General features: G+C 42.0%; 1 protein-coding gene across 4 annotated transcripts in view; it reads left to right on the forward strand.

Annotated features, from left to right (window-relative positions):
- Positions 1–19,814, forward strand: part of SRGAP2 (SLIT-ROBO Rho GTPase activating protein 2) — a 110,798-nt gene that overhangs the window by 28,986 nt on the left and 61,998 nt on the right. For all 4 annotated transcript variants that reach the window (XM_055727988.1, XM_055727989.1, XM_055727990.1 and 1 more), the window contains exons 3-4: positions 8,601–8,793; positions 18,201–18,363. In XM_055727988.1, coding sequence (XP_055583963.1) covers positions 8,601–8,793; positions 18,201–18,363 — 356 coding nt within the window. The remainder of the gene's footprint in view (positions 1–8,600; positions 8,794–18,200; positions 18,364–19,814) is intronic.

Raw genomic sequence — 19,814 nt, forward strand, 5'->3', positions numbered from 1 at the left:
TGTCCTCTCCCAGAAAGGAATCAGAAACTTACATTTTAGTGGTAGCCATCCTTGGTTTTGTGAGAAATTGGGAGTAATTTGATTGAAAATGCATCCAAGGTGTGCTTAGCTTTATTCCTTACTGCATTTATTGCCTGTTGTTGGCTTCCTATAACTGGGAGCACAAGGCCAGGCTCCTTGCACTGCTGACTACCTTTTTTTTGTAATTAACACAATGCTGTTTGAGGAGAGAATCTCCTATTTCTGGGAGAATGGTTTGAGTGGTCAGTGGGAGAGTGTGATGAAAAACACCTGGTCTGGTGCTTCAGGGAGACTTGGTTTGCCTTGGGCCAGAAGCAGAAGGGGCATTTAAAGCAGGCAAAAAACCCCCCCTTGCATTGGTTCACCACATTTTTGGCCATCTATGTAGTGTTGGCCTCATCACCCTGCATGAGAGGAAGCCATTCAAATAACTATTAAAATGTTGTTTGGAGAACAAACTATTTCAGGTTGCTCAGTGGGCCCAAAGCAATTTCTGCCTCCCCAAGAGCACAGGCGCTTGGGACACTTTTTACCAGAGGCTACGGGGAGTTTGTCAGCCCCAACTATTTTCTGAGTACTTGAAAATGTGAACTGGGGTGTGTGTGTGTGGCTTTTGATTAATGCTAATAGCCCATGTGTCAAAATGAGTTTTAATTTGTTTATTATAGAAATCCATGCTGCAGACCAGTGATAAAATGTAGTTTTGCTACTTGCTCGTAGTATTTTATCCAGCATTTATTAAGTGGGAATGTGTAAACAAAAGTTTGTGTGAGGTTTGGTTTGTGGTGGTGGTGTTTTTTTTTTTTTTCTTGATGTCATCTGGGGGAAACCTTTAACTGAGCACAGACAATCCTAAAATAGCTGTGAAACTTCCTGTAGGCAGAAGTAGTTGCAATGCTCCTGCTGCTTGCGTGCAGGTTTTGGATTTTCACTCACTTGAAATGAATCGATACACTTTTATTTGTTTTGAATAAACAGTTGGAGAACCTTAAAATATTGCCCCATGTACTTCGACATGTTACCGTTTATCAGAGTTTGTATGTGTACTATGGACTAGTTACAAAGACGAGGACTTTGCTCGTGCACACAGGGGGAGTTAGCTATGCTCTGCTATTAGAATTGGAGCAGTGAATTCCTGCACAGGGTAATTTAACCTGGATTCTGTTTTTAAACATCCTCCCTGAAAAGTCAACAGCATGGACTGTGTTTTGATAATAGCAAAGGAGACACTCATGGCTATTTCATTAAGAAAAAAAATATCTGACTATTTAATTTGAATTCTGTGTGAATTAAATGCCTTGGCAACTTTATGCAATTAAACATGTTGACAATTTCAAGCATTTGCTTAAAAGCTTTGCAGATCTGAAGCCTTGCATCAGTTTGCCGTCTGTGAATTGCAAATGAGTGTTTATGGGTATGGAAAACCAATGTATAGGCTTGCTGTGTTCAATGGGATTCTGGTTGAAGGGTGCTTAAAGCTGCAAAATTTCCAAGCTACCAGTTGTAATTGGAGGCGTTGCACAACTGTAATAAATGCAGAAAGCATTGGCTGCCTTGCTCCTGTGACACTTTTGTTGTGCCTAGAAAAGCTGGTAGACCCAAGTAATTCGCTGTGCAAATGTATTATGATGTAGATACGGAAATAGGAGATGTGTCCTCAGTACTTCGCTGAGACTAGCCATAATTTTCACTTTTAAGCGAGTCTTGCATCCTCTTCTTTTACTTTGCTAATTCAAAACTTCAAGCACTCATCTTACACCTCAAAACATTTTATCAATCTGTATTAGAAAGAACTTCAGCTACTAACACCTGCAGTTCTGGTTATGTATTTATAACTATAAAGGGATTCTTGTCAATGTGTATTACCCAATGCTAGTATTTCTCAAATAGGTAAGGTATATTCTGTTTTTTAAAGAAAAATATACCTTTTCCAGGGTATTCGGTTTCTGGCAGGATTGTGAACCTGAATCTCACTCCTGGCTCTAGTTATACACAGAAGACTGTATTTTTTCCTCTTATATCATTTTCACTTCAAAGCCTAGTTTTTAAATTACCAGGGAGGTTTTTAAGGCTCTGAATGACCAACAGCTTTCAGCTAGCAGCGCAGTTTGTTCCATGAAGTTCTTCCTGTTACTGTATAAAGGCTTTTCTAAGTCATTAAACCTCCCAGCCATAGGTTGTTGGGCTGTTGTCTGTCATTTGTTACAGCCCTATTTGTAGTCGTGTACCAAAAAAATACTGAGGCTATTTTCACAAAACTACAAAGTCTTTCACTTTTGGACTACAGCCTTTCTTATATGTGACGGTAGAAGAAATGTGGACAATTCTTAGCAATCAGTAACGTGCTGGGAATATGTAAAAATCTGTAATCCAAAGCATTTTCTAAACTTTATTTATACATTTCAGTGGGTTTAACTTTTACTGGAAGCTGTAGTGTTGGTTGGTTTTAATTTTTTGAAACTGAAAGAGCGTTAAGGTCAACCTAAACTGTAATCTTAAAGGTTTGCAAAGTGAGGCAGGTGGGCGCCAGTGCCACTGATGCTGTCTTTCTCTGATGTTCAGCACCCAAGTGCGTGGCAGCTTTCAGCAGATGGGGATTCAAGAAACTGGTCACAGACAAAGCACAAGATCTAAAATTACTGCTCAGATTTTCTGTGTGAAGTGGAGATTTTGCTCCTGTTGGACTGCTTTGTCTTTCTTAGGCTACTTAGCAGCACGAGAGATAATACTTAGAGCTGCACGTGCAATTTAATGCTTGATGTCTTCCAGTCCTTTTACACAATCGCTTCTTGTGTACAGGGGTGGGGGTCCTGAAAAGTCAGGGGTAACCGAGCTGCATGCAAAGGCTTTGAATCTGCTGACTTCCACCTTGCTGTTCGTGGTTTGGTTCAGTTTTACCTTGATTTTGACCTGCCTCCTGCTTGTACTAGACTTACGTGGCATTAACACGGGAGGAGGACCGCTCCTCACAAAGCGGCCGTGGGGGACCACTGAGTCAAGGCGAGAGCACGGATGGTTTTTGAGTTCAGCTCTGCCAGTTGGAGCGGATTTGTGTGGGTGAGAGGATTGCTCTTTAATCTGGGCGGGAGCTGGGGGTTGGTGGTTCTGTTTTGTTGTCATCCCACTCCTTTCCCAAGCTTGTCATCTTCTTATACAGCATGGCATTTGGGGTAGGGGTGGGAACATCTTGAGAAAGCTCCAGCGCAGATACGTGGAGATGTAGCTAGATACTGAAAAGCAGCTCGGGCTGCTTGTGTCTTCTCCTGGTACTCTGTGCTGTGCAGGCTGTGATTCACCGTGTTGCTATCCAGTTGGAGCAGTTAAAGCTTATCGCTGGGAAGAGTTGAAACCCTGCCTAAGGAAGTGATCCTGCTTGGAGCAGGAACGTTGCTTAGAGTGCGTGAGTTGACTGGGCAAGGAGGTCTCCTGGGTCCAAGTTCATTCTTCTAGCTTTATACATGACCTACCGAAGAATGAACAAGTTGGTACAGAAATTTCTTTGTTTCTGTACTTCCAACTTTAGTTTATAGGGTGCTTAAGGCTAAAAAAAATCATTTTGGTAAATTCTTTTTCAGAAGCTGAACATTGCGTGCTGTAAAAGAGCCAGGTATGGTTCCAGTCAGAGTATCTATATCTGCCTGCTCTGGCAATAATGGTTTTATGACAGTGCAGGTTCTTGCCAGGAGCTTTGCAGAAACCCTCTCCTGTTCAGTGTAGTTTGAGAAGCCCCCACTGTTCAGTAGAGGTCCATGATTGCACTGCTAGTCTTATTTGCTCAAGTGTGAAAAGTAATTTTTTTTTAAATTATTAAACTAAGGATAGCCTACTGTTAATTTTGTTTACTGGATCCTTCCCAAGATTGTAGGGTAGGAGTGTTTTGGGACCTTACACTTATCCTGTAACTAGCCACCTAGATACTCACTAGCAGGCTTTTTCAAGCAGGAACAATCAGTTAATGAAGATCATCCAGTTTTTTTAAAGATACGACCAGGTATGGTGGTAGGTTAAAAATGTAGCGCATCTCTTAACTTACCTATAATAGGAACTACTGGTGATGACCTTTCCATGGAAGTATTAGAGACACTATCACTTAAATACCAGCATTTTATTTGGGGATGGTTACCTTCATATCGCTTGTGCCTATCAATACTCTATATGCTTCAGAATTTAAAAAGGAAAAAAAAAAAATCAAATAGATTAGAAATGTTGAGAACGACAGGTGTGACTACAGTACAGAATGTAAAAGATCCTTTCTTACAGTTTGAATTCATTAATAACTGGGCATGCCTGCTGAGTGCCACAGGGAATGTGGAAAAGGTAGTTGCAGAAAGGGTAAAAGTAAAATTATGCAACTGTCTAGCATTATACAATACTCTGTCCCTCTGTGACCTAGGTGACTTTGTGATCTGGTGATAGAAATGAATAAATGGTTTGTTTTAAACGGATGGAAAACTTTCCTGTTGGTACTAGGACGTTTTGATTATGTAGTTGTCAGCCACGTGACCTTGAAATATAATAGAAAGGATTTTGCAATACAGGGTAGGGCTTGGTGTGAGAATAAGAATACCTGGTGCTCAATCCTAATTTCTGCTGCAGGTACCTTGACCTTGAATTAAATGTGTTTATTCACCTTCAGGCACTTGAAGCGTTGGCAGGAGGAGCACAGTCTTCAGGAGGCTGTTCCTTGTCTTGAATGATCACAGTGGGTGGGATCTCCAAGGTCTACAGGTGTTAGAAAAGGAAAGGAGGTGGAAAGCTTTTTGGTGTTTTAAGTGGCTGTTAACCTAATAACCTGTGTAAATTAAAAGATGCAAAAGCAGTGAATTCAAAATTAAAGTGGTTGTTGTGACTCCAGACATAAAAAGGTCCCGTGTAATACGGTGACCCGTGGGTTAGAGCACACACAGCTTCTGGCTCTGCCATGGTGCGTTCTCAGAGTAAGTCCGGGAAAAAAATATCTTTTGCTTGTGTAAGCAATGGGAAAACAAGCAGACACTTTATACTCTAGAAAGCCCAGTAAGCCTCAGGAAATTCCTGCATTCTTGATTTTATTTTGTGGCAAAGTACTGTGTAGTGTGTTTTTGAAAGATGAGCAAGGTTGCCCTTCTCCAGCCCAGCGCCGCAGACTCGATAAGCTGGAGCTGAATAGCTTATTGTTCCCCTGCGGGCAGCCCGATCAGCTGTCACTGTTTCCCTCAAAAAACACTGAGTTTATTTATAAAGAAAAAGTGCCGATATCACATTTCTTACTAAAGGAAAAGGTTACCAGTTCTTGCGGCTGTTTAGCAGGAGAGCTGTGTGTGAAGTATCCCACCTCGAGAGCCAAAAACTTGAGCTTTGTCGTAATTTTATAATTAAAATGCATGTGATGTGGTTATCTTCTAGTTTTTGAGAAATACTGGGGTTTTTTGAAGTGGTGCTTTTGATCCTGGAGCTAGTTTCTCGATCAAGAATGTCAGAGTTTGCCATTGTCACCCTTGTAAAAGATCCATCGGTTGTAGCACAGGGAAGGGTGGGTGGCCACACCATTACGTGTCGGAGCTGTATCTCATATATTCTCTTCCTACCCCACTCCTCTTTTTAAACATCCATGCTAATAGGGTAGCTGACTTTTTCAGAAAAAAAATAACACTGTGCAGATCATCAAGCCCTAAATGCACAAATAGATATATCACACACAAGGAAGAGATTGGCAGCCTTTTGAATTCTGTGTCTCTTTCTTTATCTGCTTAGCAGAAAATGACAAATCTGCTCAAGTATTTTCTTTGTGGGATACCTTTTCATGGGTCTAGGAAATAAGCCACAGCTTATTAAAATAATGTCTTTGCCCAGGGACTTCTGAAAAGGTCATAGAGTTGTTTCCATGTTTGGGACCATCCCTTTTGTTGAGGAAGGGGTGGAGGAGAAGACACAAAGGGAGGAAGAGCTCTCTAATAGTCCTTGCCTTGAAGGATGTTCTTTCTTGAATGTCAGACCTGCAGGTGAGTGTCAGCTTAAGGACTAGGCAGACTGATTCACTGCAGCAAGGAAACACTATGGTACTCTGCATTTTGGTGCTGCTGTCGTCTAGCTACCTCACCTTCTTTTCTGTATGAAAGTCTTAATGACAAAGCTGCAGGGAGAATGGGGTTGTCTTGTTTGCATTGCACGTGACTAAACCTGTTGCTGGTGTAGAATTTTGCAAATTCATTAGTAGTTTGGGGACTGAGCTGAATGGAGATGTATATAGCATATGTTGAGCATCAACAGCAAATTTTTAAATAAGTGCTAGCAGATCTAATGTGTTTAAGTATTCATTCTTTCCCCATGCAACTCCCAGCCCCTGCTGATCCTGAAATACTATTGCTAGCTGGAACTGAGCAAACACAGAAATCCCACAGACTTGCAAGAAATGCAGGACGCAGGTGTTACCTAGCGCTGCTCACACCGCCCCGTGCCACCTTCCCTGCGGACCGAGGGTTGTGCCCTTGTGAGCGCGCTAGGGTAGAGGTTCCTTGTAGCTTCCTCAGGGTTTGTTTCTCCAGCCAGCCCTGGCAGGAGGACCAGATGGTGCTGGTCACTGCCTAGGGGTGAACCTGCACCCTTCCAGCTGCAGCCACCCGGGCTGGAGGGGAAAGCGTAGCCTGGGCTTCCCTGGACCCAGAGAAATGGGTGTGCTGAAGTGGTTTTGATTAAAGAAGTATGTGGACAACTCAAGCCTGTGTATTTTCTTGTAGTTGTGTTTCCTGATGAAGAGACAGAAGTTTTCAGTTTTCTAACATTCTCTCCTGAGAAAAAAAATAAACTTGACTAGCTTTGCCCACATGTCACAGTTTTGCCTGCTCTTGTTTTGTTCTGTGTTATGACCTTGCTGCCTGTATTTTCTCAGCACAATAAGCTACAGAAGCCTCTGGGTACTGCAGTCTCAAAGAAGTGATACTACCAAATTAAAGTGCTAATCAAGGTCGTCTTCAAGCTTGAAACCCCACATTTTCACAGTTTTGTTGTGGGTTTTTTTGGTTTGTTTTTTTTGTTGGGTTGTGTTGGTTTGTTTGTGTTTTTTTTTTTCTGGCAAGCCTAACTAGGAGCCGTATTTGTATACACGTGTTTTGGGTTTTGGAGTCCCTAAAATAAAGATGCGTGCTTTCTTCATTGCAAATCCTGGCCCCCCTGAAACTGTTTGTTGCCGCAGATGTGAGCACGATTCAAGGCAACTGATACTCACAGAGCATGGCAAGAGTAAAGCGCTCAGAGGCCCAGATGGTACGCTTTTTCTGGGCAAAGGGACAAGCATACTGAGGAGGCCAAGCTAGCCTCTATTATTATGTATCTCAGGAATTAGCAATGAAGTAGTTGATTAAAAAATTGCATTTGGAAAACTATACCAGTCTTCAGTTGTGGTGACAAAGTTGGGGGTGCCTGCAGTTGCAACGCATAGATACAAAGCCGTGCATGCGGAAGACCTGAATGTTACTGATTTTATTGCCAATTCTGAATGCAGCTTGGAACAACACGTCTCTGAAAACCTTTGTGAAGAGCAGCAATAACAGTCAAGCAGTAGCAGGCATCTCTAAAATTTGAGTGCTCAAAGACCTTTAGATGAAAGTGCATATTTTATTGTTTTCATGTTGAGTTTATTGCCTGTATAAAAGCCAAATAACCTCTACTAGCTGCATCACTGAATATTTCTGCATTTTTAGACTGACTGACACACGTCTGCTGTGTTTTCTTGTCCTGTTTGACCATGAGCAAATCATTACAATATTCTCTTCCTCAAATTCAGCATCAGTAAGAAGAGGAGAATACCCTGGCTTGAAGGGCTAATCTGAGAAGTTTTCATATTTGTAAAATGCTTGAAAAGCGTAAAATACTGTGTTAATACAAACAGATATCTTCAGTAATTATGCGTAATATTAACACCTGTATCTGTGTACTTTATGGATCCTTTAGATGTATGCCACTTGCATATATTTTAAAAAGAAAAATAGTCTTCCTGGAGATAATTCCCTAATGGGAAGCGCTATCATGTTGGCTCTCCGAAGGTCTGGCTTTATCTGTTTCAATGGCTAGGTTTATAAATGAGAGCTGCACAGCTGGAGACTCAGTAACTAACTGAATAATCTGAAATTGGTGCCTTTGGGGAGTGCCCCAGTATGTGCAATGTCTTGTTTCTGCATCAAGAGTAGTCTGCAAAGGAATTTTACAGAAATTCCCTGAAGTGATTTTCTGAGCTGACATGGGGTATTGCAGCATACAGCCCTTTTTCCAGACTGAGATTCAGTACATTTTTAGGCAGTGACCACTTCTTCTTGATGCCAAAAATGCACTCGACACTTGTAATTGATGCACTCTTCAGCAGTAAAGCTTTGCTTGTAGGTCTGTGTGCTGGATTGCAGGTTTGTGGATGGCTTTCCTGCGACCGGTGCATCCGAGATGCAACTGCAATCATTGTCTGCTGCAGATACGGTTAATCGTAATGGAGCTTTGCTGACATAGTACGAATGAGGGAACGTATTTTTAACTGTATTTGACTGGAGAATTTTTATGGTGTTTTCTTTAACGGGATTTTGTTTAATCTTCAGTGCTTTTATTTGTTACAGAGATCCGTGCCCAATTGGTAGAGCAGCTGAAATGCCTTGACCAGCAGTGTGAGCTTCGCGTCCAGTTACTGCAGGACTTGCAGGATTTCTTCCGCAAGAAGGCAGAAATTGAGATGGATTACTCAAGGAATTTGGAGAAGTTGGCTGAGAGATTCCTGGCTAAAACTAGGAGCACCAAAGACCAGCAATTCAAGTAGAGTATTTGCCTTTGGTTTTGCCCTTTTCCCCCTGTAGATGTGGTTATAAGGGTAGGAATGTAAAAAAGAGACTATATGGTGAATGTAGGTACCAGCACTGTCGTGCACGTCGGAATAAAACGTGTCCCAAGTTTGTGTTAAACACAGAGCCTATTTCATGTTTTTACATAGCATGGTTGGTAACTTCATTTCAGTAATTCTTGGCAGGTCGTATGTTGTCAATAGGGAATGGAATGGTAAAAATTGGCACATCTAAAAGGTCTAATTTTCTTGGGAAGGTGGGCAAAGCTGTACACCAGATTTGACAGACAAAGCCAGGATTTCCTTCAGTGTCAGGGGCTTTGGTCTGTTTTCTTAAGGGTATCTGTTTCTAATCAGTTATGTGCTGTGATCTGCCATTGCAGCCCTCTGTTTTCAATATCCTACACATACTCAGTGCAGGGTTTGAGTGTTGTATCTCTGCTGCTATCACTTCAAAACAGTAGAGAAGTAAGGCCAATAGTATTTCCAAATAGAGCTGTGCTCTGTGTGTGATCCCTAGCTGATGGGACTCAACTAAAATTTAAAGATGTCCTTATTGACAATCAATTGTCTCACCTGCTTGAAACATTATTTACAGGTAGGTCTGACAATCCTGCTTTGGTTGTTCCCCACTTAGCTGCTTGAGTTGGGATGACTAATGCATATGGAACGTGGTTTCGTGGATTCAAAGCCGCCTGATTTACTACTGACTCCTGCCTGGAGGAAAGGATGCAGGTGCTTTTGCCAGGAAGGGGAATGCAGGACAGGACCGCTGGGTGAAGAAGGGCCTGGTGCAGGCTGCGTGGCATGGAGACAGCAGCTTAGCGAGTAGGTGGCCAGCATGAAGCCACAGCCATGGGGCTCCTGTTGCTGACATCTGGGCAGTGCACAAGATTGTTGGGTTTTGTTGTCAGGGTAGCAGCTGGGGAAAACACCGAGCAAAAGCAGTCTTGGGATCTGAATCACTTCTGCTTTGGACAGATTGGTCTGAAAGGATCCATCTGGGTTTGCCTCCACCCAAAGCACAGTGTCACTTTTAGCATTGTTTGGGTCAGGCCATTGTGTGTATTTTTGTTCTTCTGTTGTTGTTGCTGTGTTTGGAGGGATATGGGGATGTATCACCTTCCCCTTTCCACTAAAGCTCTTTTTGTGAAAGCCATTAAAGTAGGCATCATTTTAGCTTCCTTTCTGTACAGCTTTGATGTAGTTTACTTTAGTTCTCATTTAAAACGCACATTGTGCTATGTTGTTGGGAAAGCATGACTCCCAAGCATAGCTATTTGACAGGTTGGAGAAGAATTATTCATTGTATCTATAGAGCTATAATTGCCTGAAGTATTTTTTTCTTTTCCTTTACAGTGAAAGTGTTCTCGTAACTATAAACTGTGTATATTCTGCATATGCCTTTAGGACGGCACTAAAGAAATGATGTGTCTATGATTTTCCTCTGCATGATGATTGGTTGTCTTCTGTTTATTAATAGTTATTCCTGGTTAAAATTGAGGTGGTTTCCTTTGTATTACATGATATGCAACCCCCCATCAGCAACGCTTTTGTATTCAGCTTTCAGTGTTGGGAAAGTTGTATATATGTTATATACTGTTGTATATAGCTTCCTATTTTGAGATTGAGTGACTTTTTAATGTGGAAGTTTTTACCATATACGAGCAGAATCCTACATGGTGTCATGCTTTATGTGAATTAAATATGCTGACTGACACTACAGGGTTTTTTAGAAGTCTTGGTGGTTGGTGTTTTTTTTGTTCTAATGCATTTTGCTCATGTGGACCCCTGCTCCCACTTTTTGAGCTGTTGGTACTTTAGCCTTTATAAAGTTGTACCTGGACAAAAATGACCTCAAATATCCTTGCTGTTGAGCGTAGCCTGAATTGGACAGATGATTTTATCTGCATATAAAAGTTTCATGTGAACTCTTGAATTAAATGTCTGTGCTTTTCTGGTCAAGTCCAGGGCATAGCATGAAATACTCGGAAAAGTGTTACTGAGCATGAGTTTCATCTTGCTTTGCAGAGAGAAAGACATTGCTGCTCAGGCTCCTGGTTTCACTTACATTAGCAGCGGATATCTTCTAGCAGAAAACCATCTTGCTCTTGGAAAGTGTTACCCCTGCAAGGTTTGAGTCCCAAATGTACAAGTTGTTCATTTGGTCAAGAGCTGGAATAGAGGAAAATAACAAAAACCTCTTAAGGCTGCTGGGTCTGTGGGCAGTATTTGTCACAGCAGTGGCACACGGCTGTGAAGCTGTCTGTCCTGGGTGGCTCCATCTATTACATAGTCGGTCATTGGTGTCTGCTGGCTGTAACATCCAGGAATGTGTCAGAATACCTCAGGGATCAGTAAGGGAGCAGTCCCAATTATAATTACCTCTCCCCAGCACTGCTCTGTCTGAACAGCGAAGAGTAACTTGGCTGGTATCTTTTCTGTAGATGCTGAAGCTGTAATCTCATTTGGAAGCCCCCAGAAGACCATTTGATCAAAGCCAGCCCTCAGATTTCTCCTCCGAAGGAGCCTGGTATTACATGACTATGAGATGTGCACAGGCGGGTGGCTACTCTGTAATTGCCTGGCTGTGACCCTATAAATATACAGTAATAGCATGTTCTTTCGATAACATGATAATTATGTTGGAAGGTACCGTATCATTCGGTGGCTGCTTACCATGTCACTCGCCGATTTTAGATCTCATAAAACATTGTCAAGGAGGAAACCTGTCAGGCAGTAACCCTGTAATTTGCATGTGCTTTCATGCTCAATAGCTATTATGTAATTGCCAAGTTGCTCCAAATGTGTTCATTTAAGGGAATGCTGTCAAGGGCAGGAGGCTTCAGTCTGACCCTTGAAATTGGATTGTGTGGCTTCCTCCACCATCCATCCCCAAGCTGGTAAAAGCACACAGAGCAGTGTGAAGTGCAGGCTTGTGTTGGGTTTCTAACAGACGCATTGCATGGGGTTGATTTTTCTTAGATGTGGCTGCATCAGAGGGTGAGCTGATCAGGTGGCTACGTTTTCCATATGGGTTTTGAAACGTAGGTGGTTGGGTCTTGACAGCAAGCTGTGTATAGCTGGTGATGGACTGAAAGGGTGTTTGCGCATTGCACAGTTTGAAGCTAGCTTCACTGGAGCATCTTAAAATGATTTACAGAGGTAGGTGTATGTTATTCTCGTTTTATATCTTCGAAGAAGGGGAACAGATTGGTTTAGCCAAGGTGACATACACGTTGATGGCAGTTGGATATATCCCAGGTTTTACTTGCTTTTAACTACTCTACCGTGGCTGTCAGACCTCACTTTGCCTATTCTCTTTTAAAAATATTTTTTTCGATTAGAACAGACTATTAAAGAGAATAGTCATATAAAATACATATGTATTTGGTAAAGCCTCTTCAGTGCCCATTGGTAAATACCCTTGTGCAAGATGTGAGGACTGAAGGGGAAAAAACCGGCATTGAACAGTCAAGGCTTATAATTCCAGTTCTGACCAACAAGCACTTGTAAGAGGTTTGGTATAGTCATTGCTCCTTAAAGATCTGCTTAACTAAAGGTCTCTTGTGCAGCGGTTAAATCAGAGCATCCATCTCAGCAGGTGTCAGTCTTGCCTGCTGGGTCTGAGGGGTCCCTGCAGGCAGCAGTGCTGGATGGGGGTCTGACTTCCATCCTCAGAGGAAGGCGTTTGCCCGCTGCCGTGAAACCCTGGGACCTTTAGCTCCAGACTTCAGTCCTCCTGTTTTAATGTGATTTTGTCCTAAAGGCATCTGCTTATTCAAATAATCAGTTAACAATATAAAAACCATGGCAAAAACCTCGAGTGATTCCTTTCAAGGGAGAAAATGGGGGTGGGGGAAGAAAAAAGAAAAGAAAAAATGAAAAGACAATGCTATTTTAAGGCTGTATTTTAAATCAAGATTATCTTTGGAAGTAGGATACTGAGTAGCAATTGTCAGCTGGAGAGCTGAATGTCCAGGATATCCCAGCATGAAATTCAGATGGCTTTCTGGCAGCCTTTGCCTTGAAAGTAGAAGATGCAGAATAAGTCTGGCAACCTTCAGGCTGAGCACTTGTAAACAACAGATGTTCATAACTGGAATCTTTTGGAAGAGAAGGGCAGGGAGCAGCGTGTACGTCCATGCTTGTAATTCTCAAAATTTGCAGTTAACACTGGGCTGTGTCAGGAAGACTTTAAGGGGAAATCAAGCATTGATTTGAATGAGCAGCTTGCAGAGAAGTTCAACTTTAGTTCCCTTGACGGTGAAATGATTTCCTTTAAAGGAGAGAGGTGATAGAGGCTGTGAGGGAGTTATTGACAAAAGCATTGGGGGTCATGTGGACTTTGGTGTTTTAATCGCTAAATACTATCGTAGTTTATTTTGACTTGTGATTCTTTTTGATGGAGCAGAGTCCCGAACACTTCTTCTGAGTCTTTCAAATAGCAACATTTGGAGATTTTTTTTCTTAGCGTGAAGCTTAGAAATTCATTTATTCAGTGACCTCATTGAACCTGGAGAGCTTTGGGATACGTGACTAGAAAAAATTGATGTTAAACCTCAGGGAGGATCTTTGTGGTGTTTTTCATCATATCAGTGACCTCAGTATCACGCTGCGTGCATTGGTATGATTATAGCTACTCTCACACAGCGTACTGCAGAGGACAAAATTAAGATAGGTTTGAAAAAGTATCTACAGAAACAATGTCTGTGCTCTAACACTTGGCCTAGCTCTAGCTGTGGTGGTTTGCAGGATGGACTTGACAGTTGCACAGATATGAAAATAAGTTTTTCATTTCTCCCTTGACCTCGTACTTTATTCTGGCAGGTAGTTCAGGTGAGCTGGGCAGGAGGTCAGTTCTGCAGAGCGTGCACCCTGTAGGGTTCAGAGACCTGAGCCCACGGATCACTGTTAGAGATGGGAAAGGTAGTGTGTGCAGGGTGGGAAATAAATCAGTTTCTCTGTTCCCAGGGTCTTGATCATTACTTCGGGGTGTACCAGGTCTGGAAATGTCTGTGGCACACCTCTAGGAAACAGAACCTGAATATTTGAGGGGGGCAGGGGGATGGAACAGGAAACTTTGGTTTTTGTATGTACCACCAAGAGACTCTCCTAGAAACCTGTTTGAAGGAAGGATGGCCAGAAAAGTTTTCTGTTTACGCGGATAATGTGATGTGCCTATGTTAATTTAAGTGTTTCTCTCTTTCTATTTAATATTTTCATGTGACTCATTCCTTTGTCTTATGCTCTTATGGAAACCCAATATTCCTATTCCTGGTTAGTGGGTGTGGTGTGGTTTGGTTTTAATCTAGTGTAGGGGGAGGAGTTCGTTTTAAAGATAATTTTGCTGCTGCTGCTCTGAACAGGGTCAATGCCAAACTAAGCATCGCTGGCCGTTGTCGCTCTCTCCTGCTTGCCTTAAAGCAGGTAAGGCTTGGATTGTCTGTGAGTTCCGTGTATGAATGAGTAATTTAATTAAGACAGTTCAGATACTTGGGACTCAATCTTCCCCTCTCATCTTTTTGAGACTAAAACCTTTGAAGTGGAAGTTGCACAGGACCCGATCAAGATAACACCCAAGAAACCACAGAGCTTCATACTTTGTGGTTCCTTAAAAATCCGTGCACAACTTCCTCTTCCTGCTCCCAAACACCCCCGATTGCTGTGATCTGGTGTAATTTAGGCTAACCTAAATAAACTCCCCAGATTCACTATCATTACACGATCTTTAAACAAGGATAAATAGTGCTTGAAATAAACCTGGATCTTGGCATCTTCTTCCTCCTCCTCCTCTGCTTGCGGGGGAAGTTTGAGTCAAACAGTTGTTGTGAATGTGAAATCGCCAGCACTTCAGGAAAGTTCATACCCAGGTCCTGAAGTTTTGGGTTGATCTCATCAATTTTACTACTTAAGGGCGAATACTGACTCCAGTCATGCTGTGGAATCTGTGGAAATCGAGCTCACTCTCAATTATACCCAGCAGTCCCTATTTCATATTTTCCTTCCCTTTTTCAGCCCTTCTCTGTGGTGACACGGAACTGGAAGCAGCGTATATTTGCCAGCTCCTTTGAGAATTGAAATGGTTAATGAAAATCGCAATTTGTTTCCCTGCCATCTGCTTGTGGTTATGATAGAAAAGGGTCTGTTGTAAACAGTTGTGTAACTTCTGCTCTGTGTTGTGAAAACTGTTGCCATGTTCCACCCCAGAAAATGCTGCATTTGTAGAGGTGCTTTAACAGTTAATGCATGTGTAGTTTTAAAGGCTACTTGGAAGGTTTGAAGCAAGTAACTGCCTCTTTCCTTTTCTGTTTCATTTCTGTCTTAAAGCCTGCCTTGATCTGCTTTTGGCCAGTGCTAGGAAAATTGTCACCAGCAAATAATGAAGGAGAGTTTTTGTCTCGCTTCCTGTAAAATCCTTGCCATGAAAACAATGAACCTGTACAAAAGCAAGACGTACCACTTTAATGAGGTACTGAAGGGGTTAGTGAAATCAACAGACACCAAGAAATTAAAGGAATTTAAACAAAAAAAATAATCTTGAAGTGTGCAGAGCTGTGGTTGCATGAGGGTGAGCTCAGGGTGCGGCGCTCACTGCACAGACCCAAAGGTGACAATCCTGGTCACGGATTGGAAGCATGTGGGTTGTGATTATTTTTTCCTGCAGGATGGCCTTTCATGTCTAACCACACGGAGTGTGTCAACAACCCATCTGGCGCCATTAGACACCAGCAATTTTACTCACCATGCTTTTCATGGGCTCTTGGTATTTGTGCTATGTGCTGCCTTAGAATAGCTTCGGGTGTTGTGGTAGGGCAGCCTGGACAGCTGGGAATTGTCCAGTTAACTATTGCATCTCTTCTGGTTCCCATTTGGTGCTTTAGTTTTCTTTGGAAAGCAAGGCACTCACCGTGCTGCTCTCTGGTCCCTTGCATGTATTCTTTATACTCGTAACCCTTGGTCCTTGTTGCTCACAGCTCTTGCAAGCTACTCAAGGTGGGGTTGAACTGACACCTCAGTGGGGACAACCGTGAACAGCCAGGTGCCCTTAGTGGAGCAGACAGCAAAAATTCATAACGAGGTGGAGAATGTGGTGGGAGGTAGGCAGGATCAAAACCGTTGAGTTTTTGGGTTGGCAGTTCATGTAGATGAATGGTACAAAGCCTGAGAAGGCAAGTTAGCGGCTGCATGCAGCTGGACTTTTGGCTGCTTAGAGATCTGTGCCTGCGCTAGTCTTAGGAAAAGAGCGATGCAGCAAAGCAATGAAGCAGTAACAGACTAGAGCAAGATCAGCTGCTGGAGAGCTTGAGCTTTTTGTTCCTAAGTTTCATTCGCAGGCTTTTTATGGTAGTTGATTAATTTTCACTTGCTGTAGCCCTTCCAGCTTTAGAGGGCAAATACTAAGCCAGTGTGCAAAGTAGTTTTATATTATTGGTGTAAAGAAGCAAACCGATTTTTAGCATCTTTTGATACTGTACTGTACACCTCTGACCCAGCCCTGCTCCTTGGAGGCGCTCTTTCTGGAGGTGCCTTTCCTCCTGCTGCCCTCTCTTTAGTGGAAGAAAGCTGGGTGTTATTTCTTGTCTCATCTAACTAATAATAATAATAATAAAACCCCAACCACCCAAACCTTAATGCGTACATTACTTTTTCTTGTGGTGGTGGCTTTTATGTCTTTTTGGCAGGAGTTGGAGCATACGGCTCCTTGTCTGCACTGTGCCCTTTGAGGGCGGCTGCAGCTGGGTCAGTACCGGTAGATTCACAGGTCGAGTAGCTGGGTCTCACAGTTACTCATTAGCTCTCTGGCATATTAACAAAGCAAACGGTATGCTGAAAACACTGATTGCAGACGCAGGGGCAACTATTTGATTGATACAGCTTAACATCTGGCAGTTTCAACCTTGTACAGTTCTGCATTTTGATCATTCCATCTGGTTCTGTGTGTCAGCAGCATCTGCAATACAGGACACTAGAGTACGAAGGAAAGTATTGTCTCTAAATAAACTCTATGCCTTCTCACATTTTATTTTTTTTTTATTATTATTCAAAACACCAAGAGAACTAAAAGTCCAGAATCCTTTTTATATGCCCTCTCCCACCACACACACACACACACACACACACGCGCACTCTAAAACCTTGAAGCAGTCCAGATCACAAGCTGTAGTCATTTCCTGAGCTTTACATTTTTTCTAAGGAAAAGAAACAAAGCATCAAGATCAGCTGTTCTGAAACTATTCTTCTTTATCTAAAATTATCCATACTGCACTACAAATCCAACCGCTGATGTCATGAGAAGGGTAATGAAAGTCTGCCATGGCTTAATTTTCAGGTTTTCACAATGTCAGACATTTCTTGCAGAAGAGATTGTGGTCCTTTTAAGTGCAGGATGCTCCCTTTTCTAACAGAAATTAAACTGCATTTCTTTTAAGAGGAAAGAAATGTGATAGTTGCGCGCAATAGTCAAGAAGAGCTTTGGCTTTCCACCAGAGATCTGACTTGCTTTTTTTCTACGTAAGTATTATTTATACTGTAAACAAATGATAAACAGATCTAGAGAGAAGTGAATGAGGCAGTTAAGACTACACCTAGGTCTGCCAGCTCCAAACGCTGCTGCGGGGCTGCTGGAGGAGCATGCAAAATCACTGCTCATGTCCTTGATTTCATCTAGTATGAAGTTGTACCTTAAAGAAATTACTTACTCCTTTCAGTAGATGAAATGTTGATCCAAATAAACTGAGGTTCCTCTCGTCTCTCCTTTTGCCCTTTGTATTGCTTATTTGCAGGGTGCAGAGTGAGTCAGCCATAATAACGTGGAGAAAGCTCAATGATGAGAAAATAAAGGTGGTAAAAATGTTGCTTTCTCTTTTGCTCAGGACAGATATAGATGCTTGCACATAATTGGTTTTGTACATGAAACATAACATTTTGCTTCCTATGCAGATGCTATTTGGCTAACTGGATGCTTGGAATCTTTTTATTGTGGTTAAGTCACAAATGCCTGGGACAGTGCTGTGAAACCTATTGTCAGACACTGGAGCCATCACTCTCCCTCAGGCACTGTAATTTATGTATGAAATATTGGATTCAAAAGAAAAAATTAAAGCCTACATTTGGCGTACTGTAGCTTGCATTTGACTGATCTGCTTGTTGGGGGACAGGAGCCCATGGCCATGTGAATGTAGTCATGCATAATTGAAGGCGTATTTTCTGTATGTGCAATAGTCATTTTATAGCCTTCCTCTGCTCTCCTTTCTCTCAGCAAATCCATATGTCCCATAGCTGGGTTTCTACCTTTTATAGAACACCATGAACAGAGTAATTTTGTCTACTTCAGGTAAAGTCCTATCCAATTCTTGTTTCTATTTTGTGTCCTTTATAGGAAGGATCAGAATGTGCTATCACCAGTCAATTGCTGGAATCTCCTGCTGAATCAAGTGAAGCGGGAGAGCAGGGATCACACCACCCTGAGTGACATCTATCTCAACAACATCATCCCGCGCTTTGTCCAGGTCAGCGAAGATTCGGGGCGCCTGTTCAAGAAGGTAACTGACTGCTACAGCACATGCCTTTTTGTTTGGCTCTTCTGAAATACAGTGTTAGCTGTTACTTCTGGTGGATCAGTTCATTGTTGACTATGCCCAACACTTTTTCCTCTCTCTGGATAACTCTGCTTGGCTTACTTTTGATTTCTTTATTTTGTTATTCTTCTGGTGGTTTAGGATTTTCCCCAAAGTGGTCAGTTGAGATTTGTTGGTCTAAATTCAGGCCATGTCTTTTCCTTGTACCCTGCTCACCGTTTCGTATGCATTTTGAAACTTTTATTAAATATGCAGAAACCCTCTGGGTCTTCAACTCTGAATATAGGTAGTCAAGAGCACCTCTCTAAAGACAAATCTATAACAGCCACTGAGGAGAAACTACTGCTAAAAGAAAAAATAGGGAGAATTCCTACAGTGCTAGATAATAAAAGGATGCATTGTCCTTTTCTGGAAAAAGGAGAAAATACAGCTGAGGTCTCTTGTTAGCCCTGTCCCCTTTCTCTCCCTTTGATTTCCACCTGGGAAAAAAAGGTGGGACAGAGTGGGAGGGTATTTTTTTGTTAAGAATCTGTCCTTCCAGTTGAAGAAACATGATATGGAAGCTTTGAAGCTCCTATTAAATGGTAATGCCATGTCTCTTCAGAGATTTATCAATTGCTGTAACACCTGCTAGTTAACATGTTAAAAACATTGCAAGCCTTAACTTTGAAAGCAGTTTCTCTTCCCCCACTTGCCACCCCCTTGCAATGTGTCATGATCTTGGAAAATTATTTCTACTATTGCAAGGCCTAGAGAAGGGGGCTGCAGAAGGACTCGAGCTTTCTAAAGAATTCTTCTGTGGAGACTCACCCTAAATCACATTGCCTCTGAGAGAGAAATGGAAGAGGAACACTTTTGATAAAAATATCCTAGCATACTTTCATGTCTGTCTTTTTACCTTCAGTGCTGCCAGTTCTCATTAAAAAAGTCACGTGAGTAGCATGTGACTTGAAAATTAAAATCTGTTCAGGTGCAGTCAGCAGTAATTGGAGGCCTCATTGGCTTTTCACTCTGGTCTTGACAATCTTGTGAAATGTCTTGAGGAAAGCGTTCAGATGCTTCTTAACATACCTATATTGCTTTAACTGATAAAGACAGTCTATATAATGCGGTCAGTTTAGGCTGCTAGAAAATGAACTGTGCTCAATGTTGTGTGTGATACTTAAAGTCAAGATGCACTTGAAGGAGCAGCATCTTCTTCTGTGTTGCCTGGAGAGCGGGATGCATTTGCTCTTTTACAGCAAGTATTTGTGTGTGATGGCAACTGATTTCTATAGGAGAATGAAAATAAGTGTAAGTGCACTGTTGTGTTCCTGGTCCTCTGCGTGTTTTTGGAATTTGTAATGGATAACAACAGAGTATGAAAAGTATATTCAGATGTTACATTCTGTTTCTCTTTTGCTTCTTTTTTTAAG

The sequence above is a fragment of the Falco cherrug genome, chromosome 16, assembly GCF_023634085.1.
Source record: "Falco cherrug isolate bFalChe1 chromosome 16, bFalChe1.pri, whole genome shotgun sequence".
In the NCBI taxonomy this organism is placed as follows: domain Eukaryota; kingdom Metazoa; phylum Chordata; class Aves; order Falconiformes; family Falconidae; genus Falco; species Falco cherrug.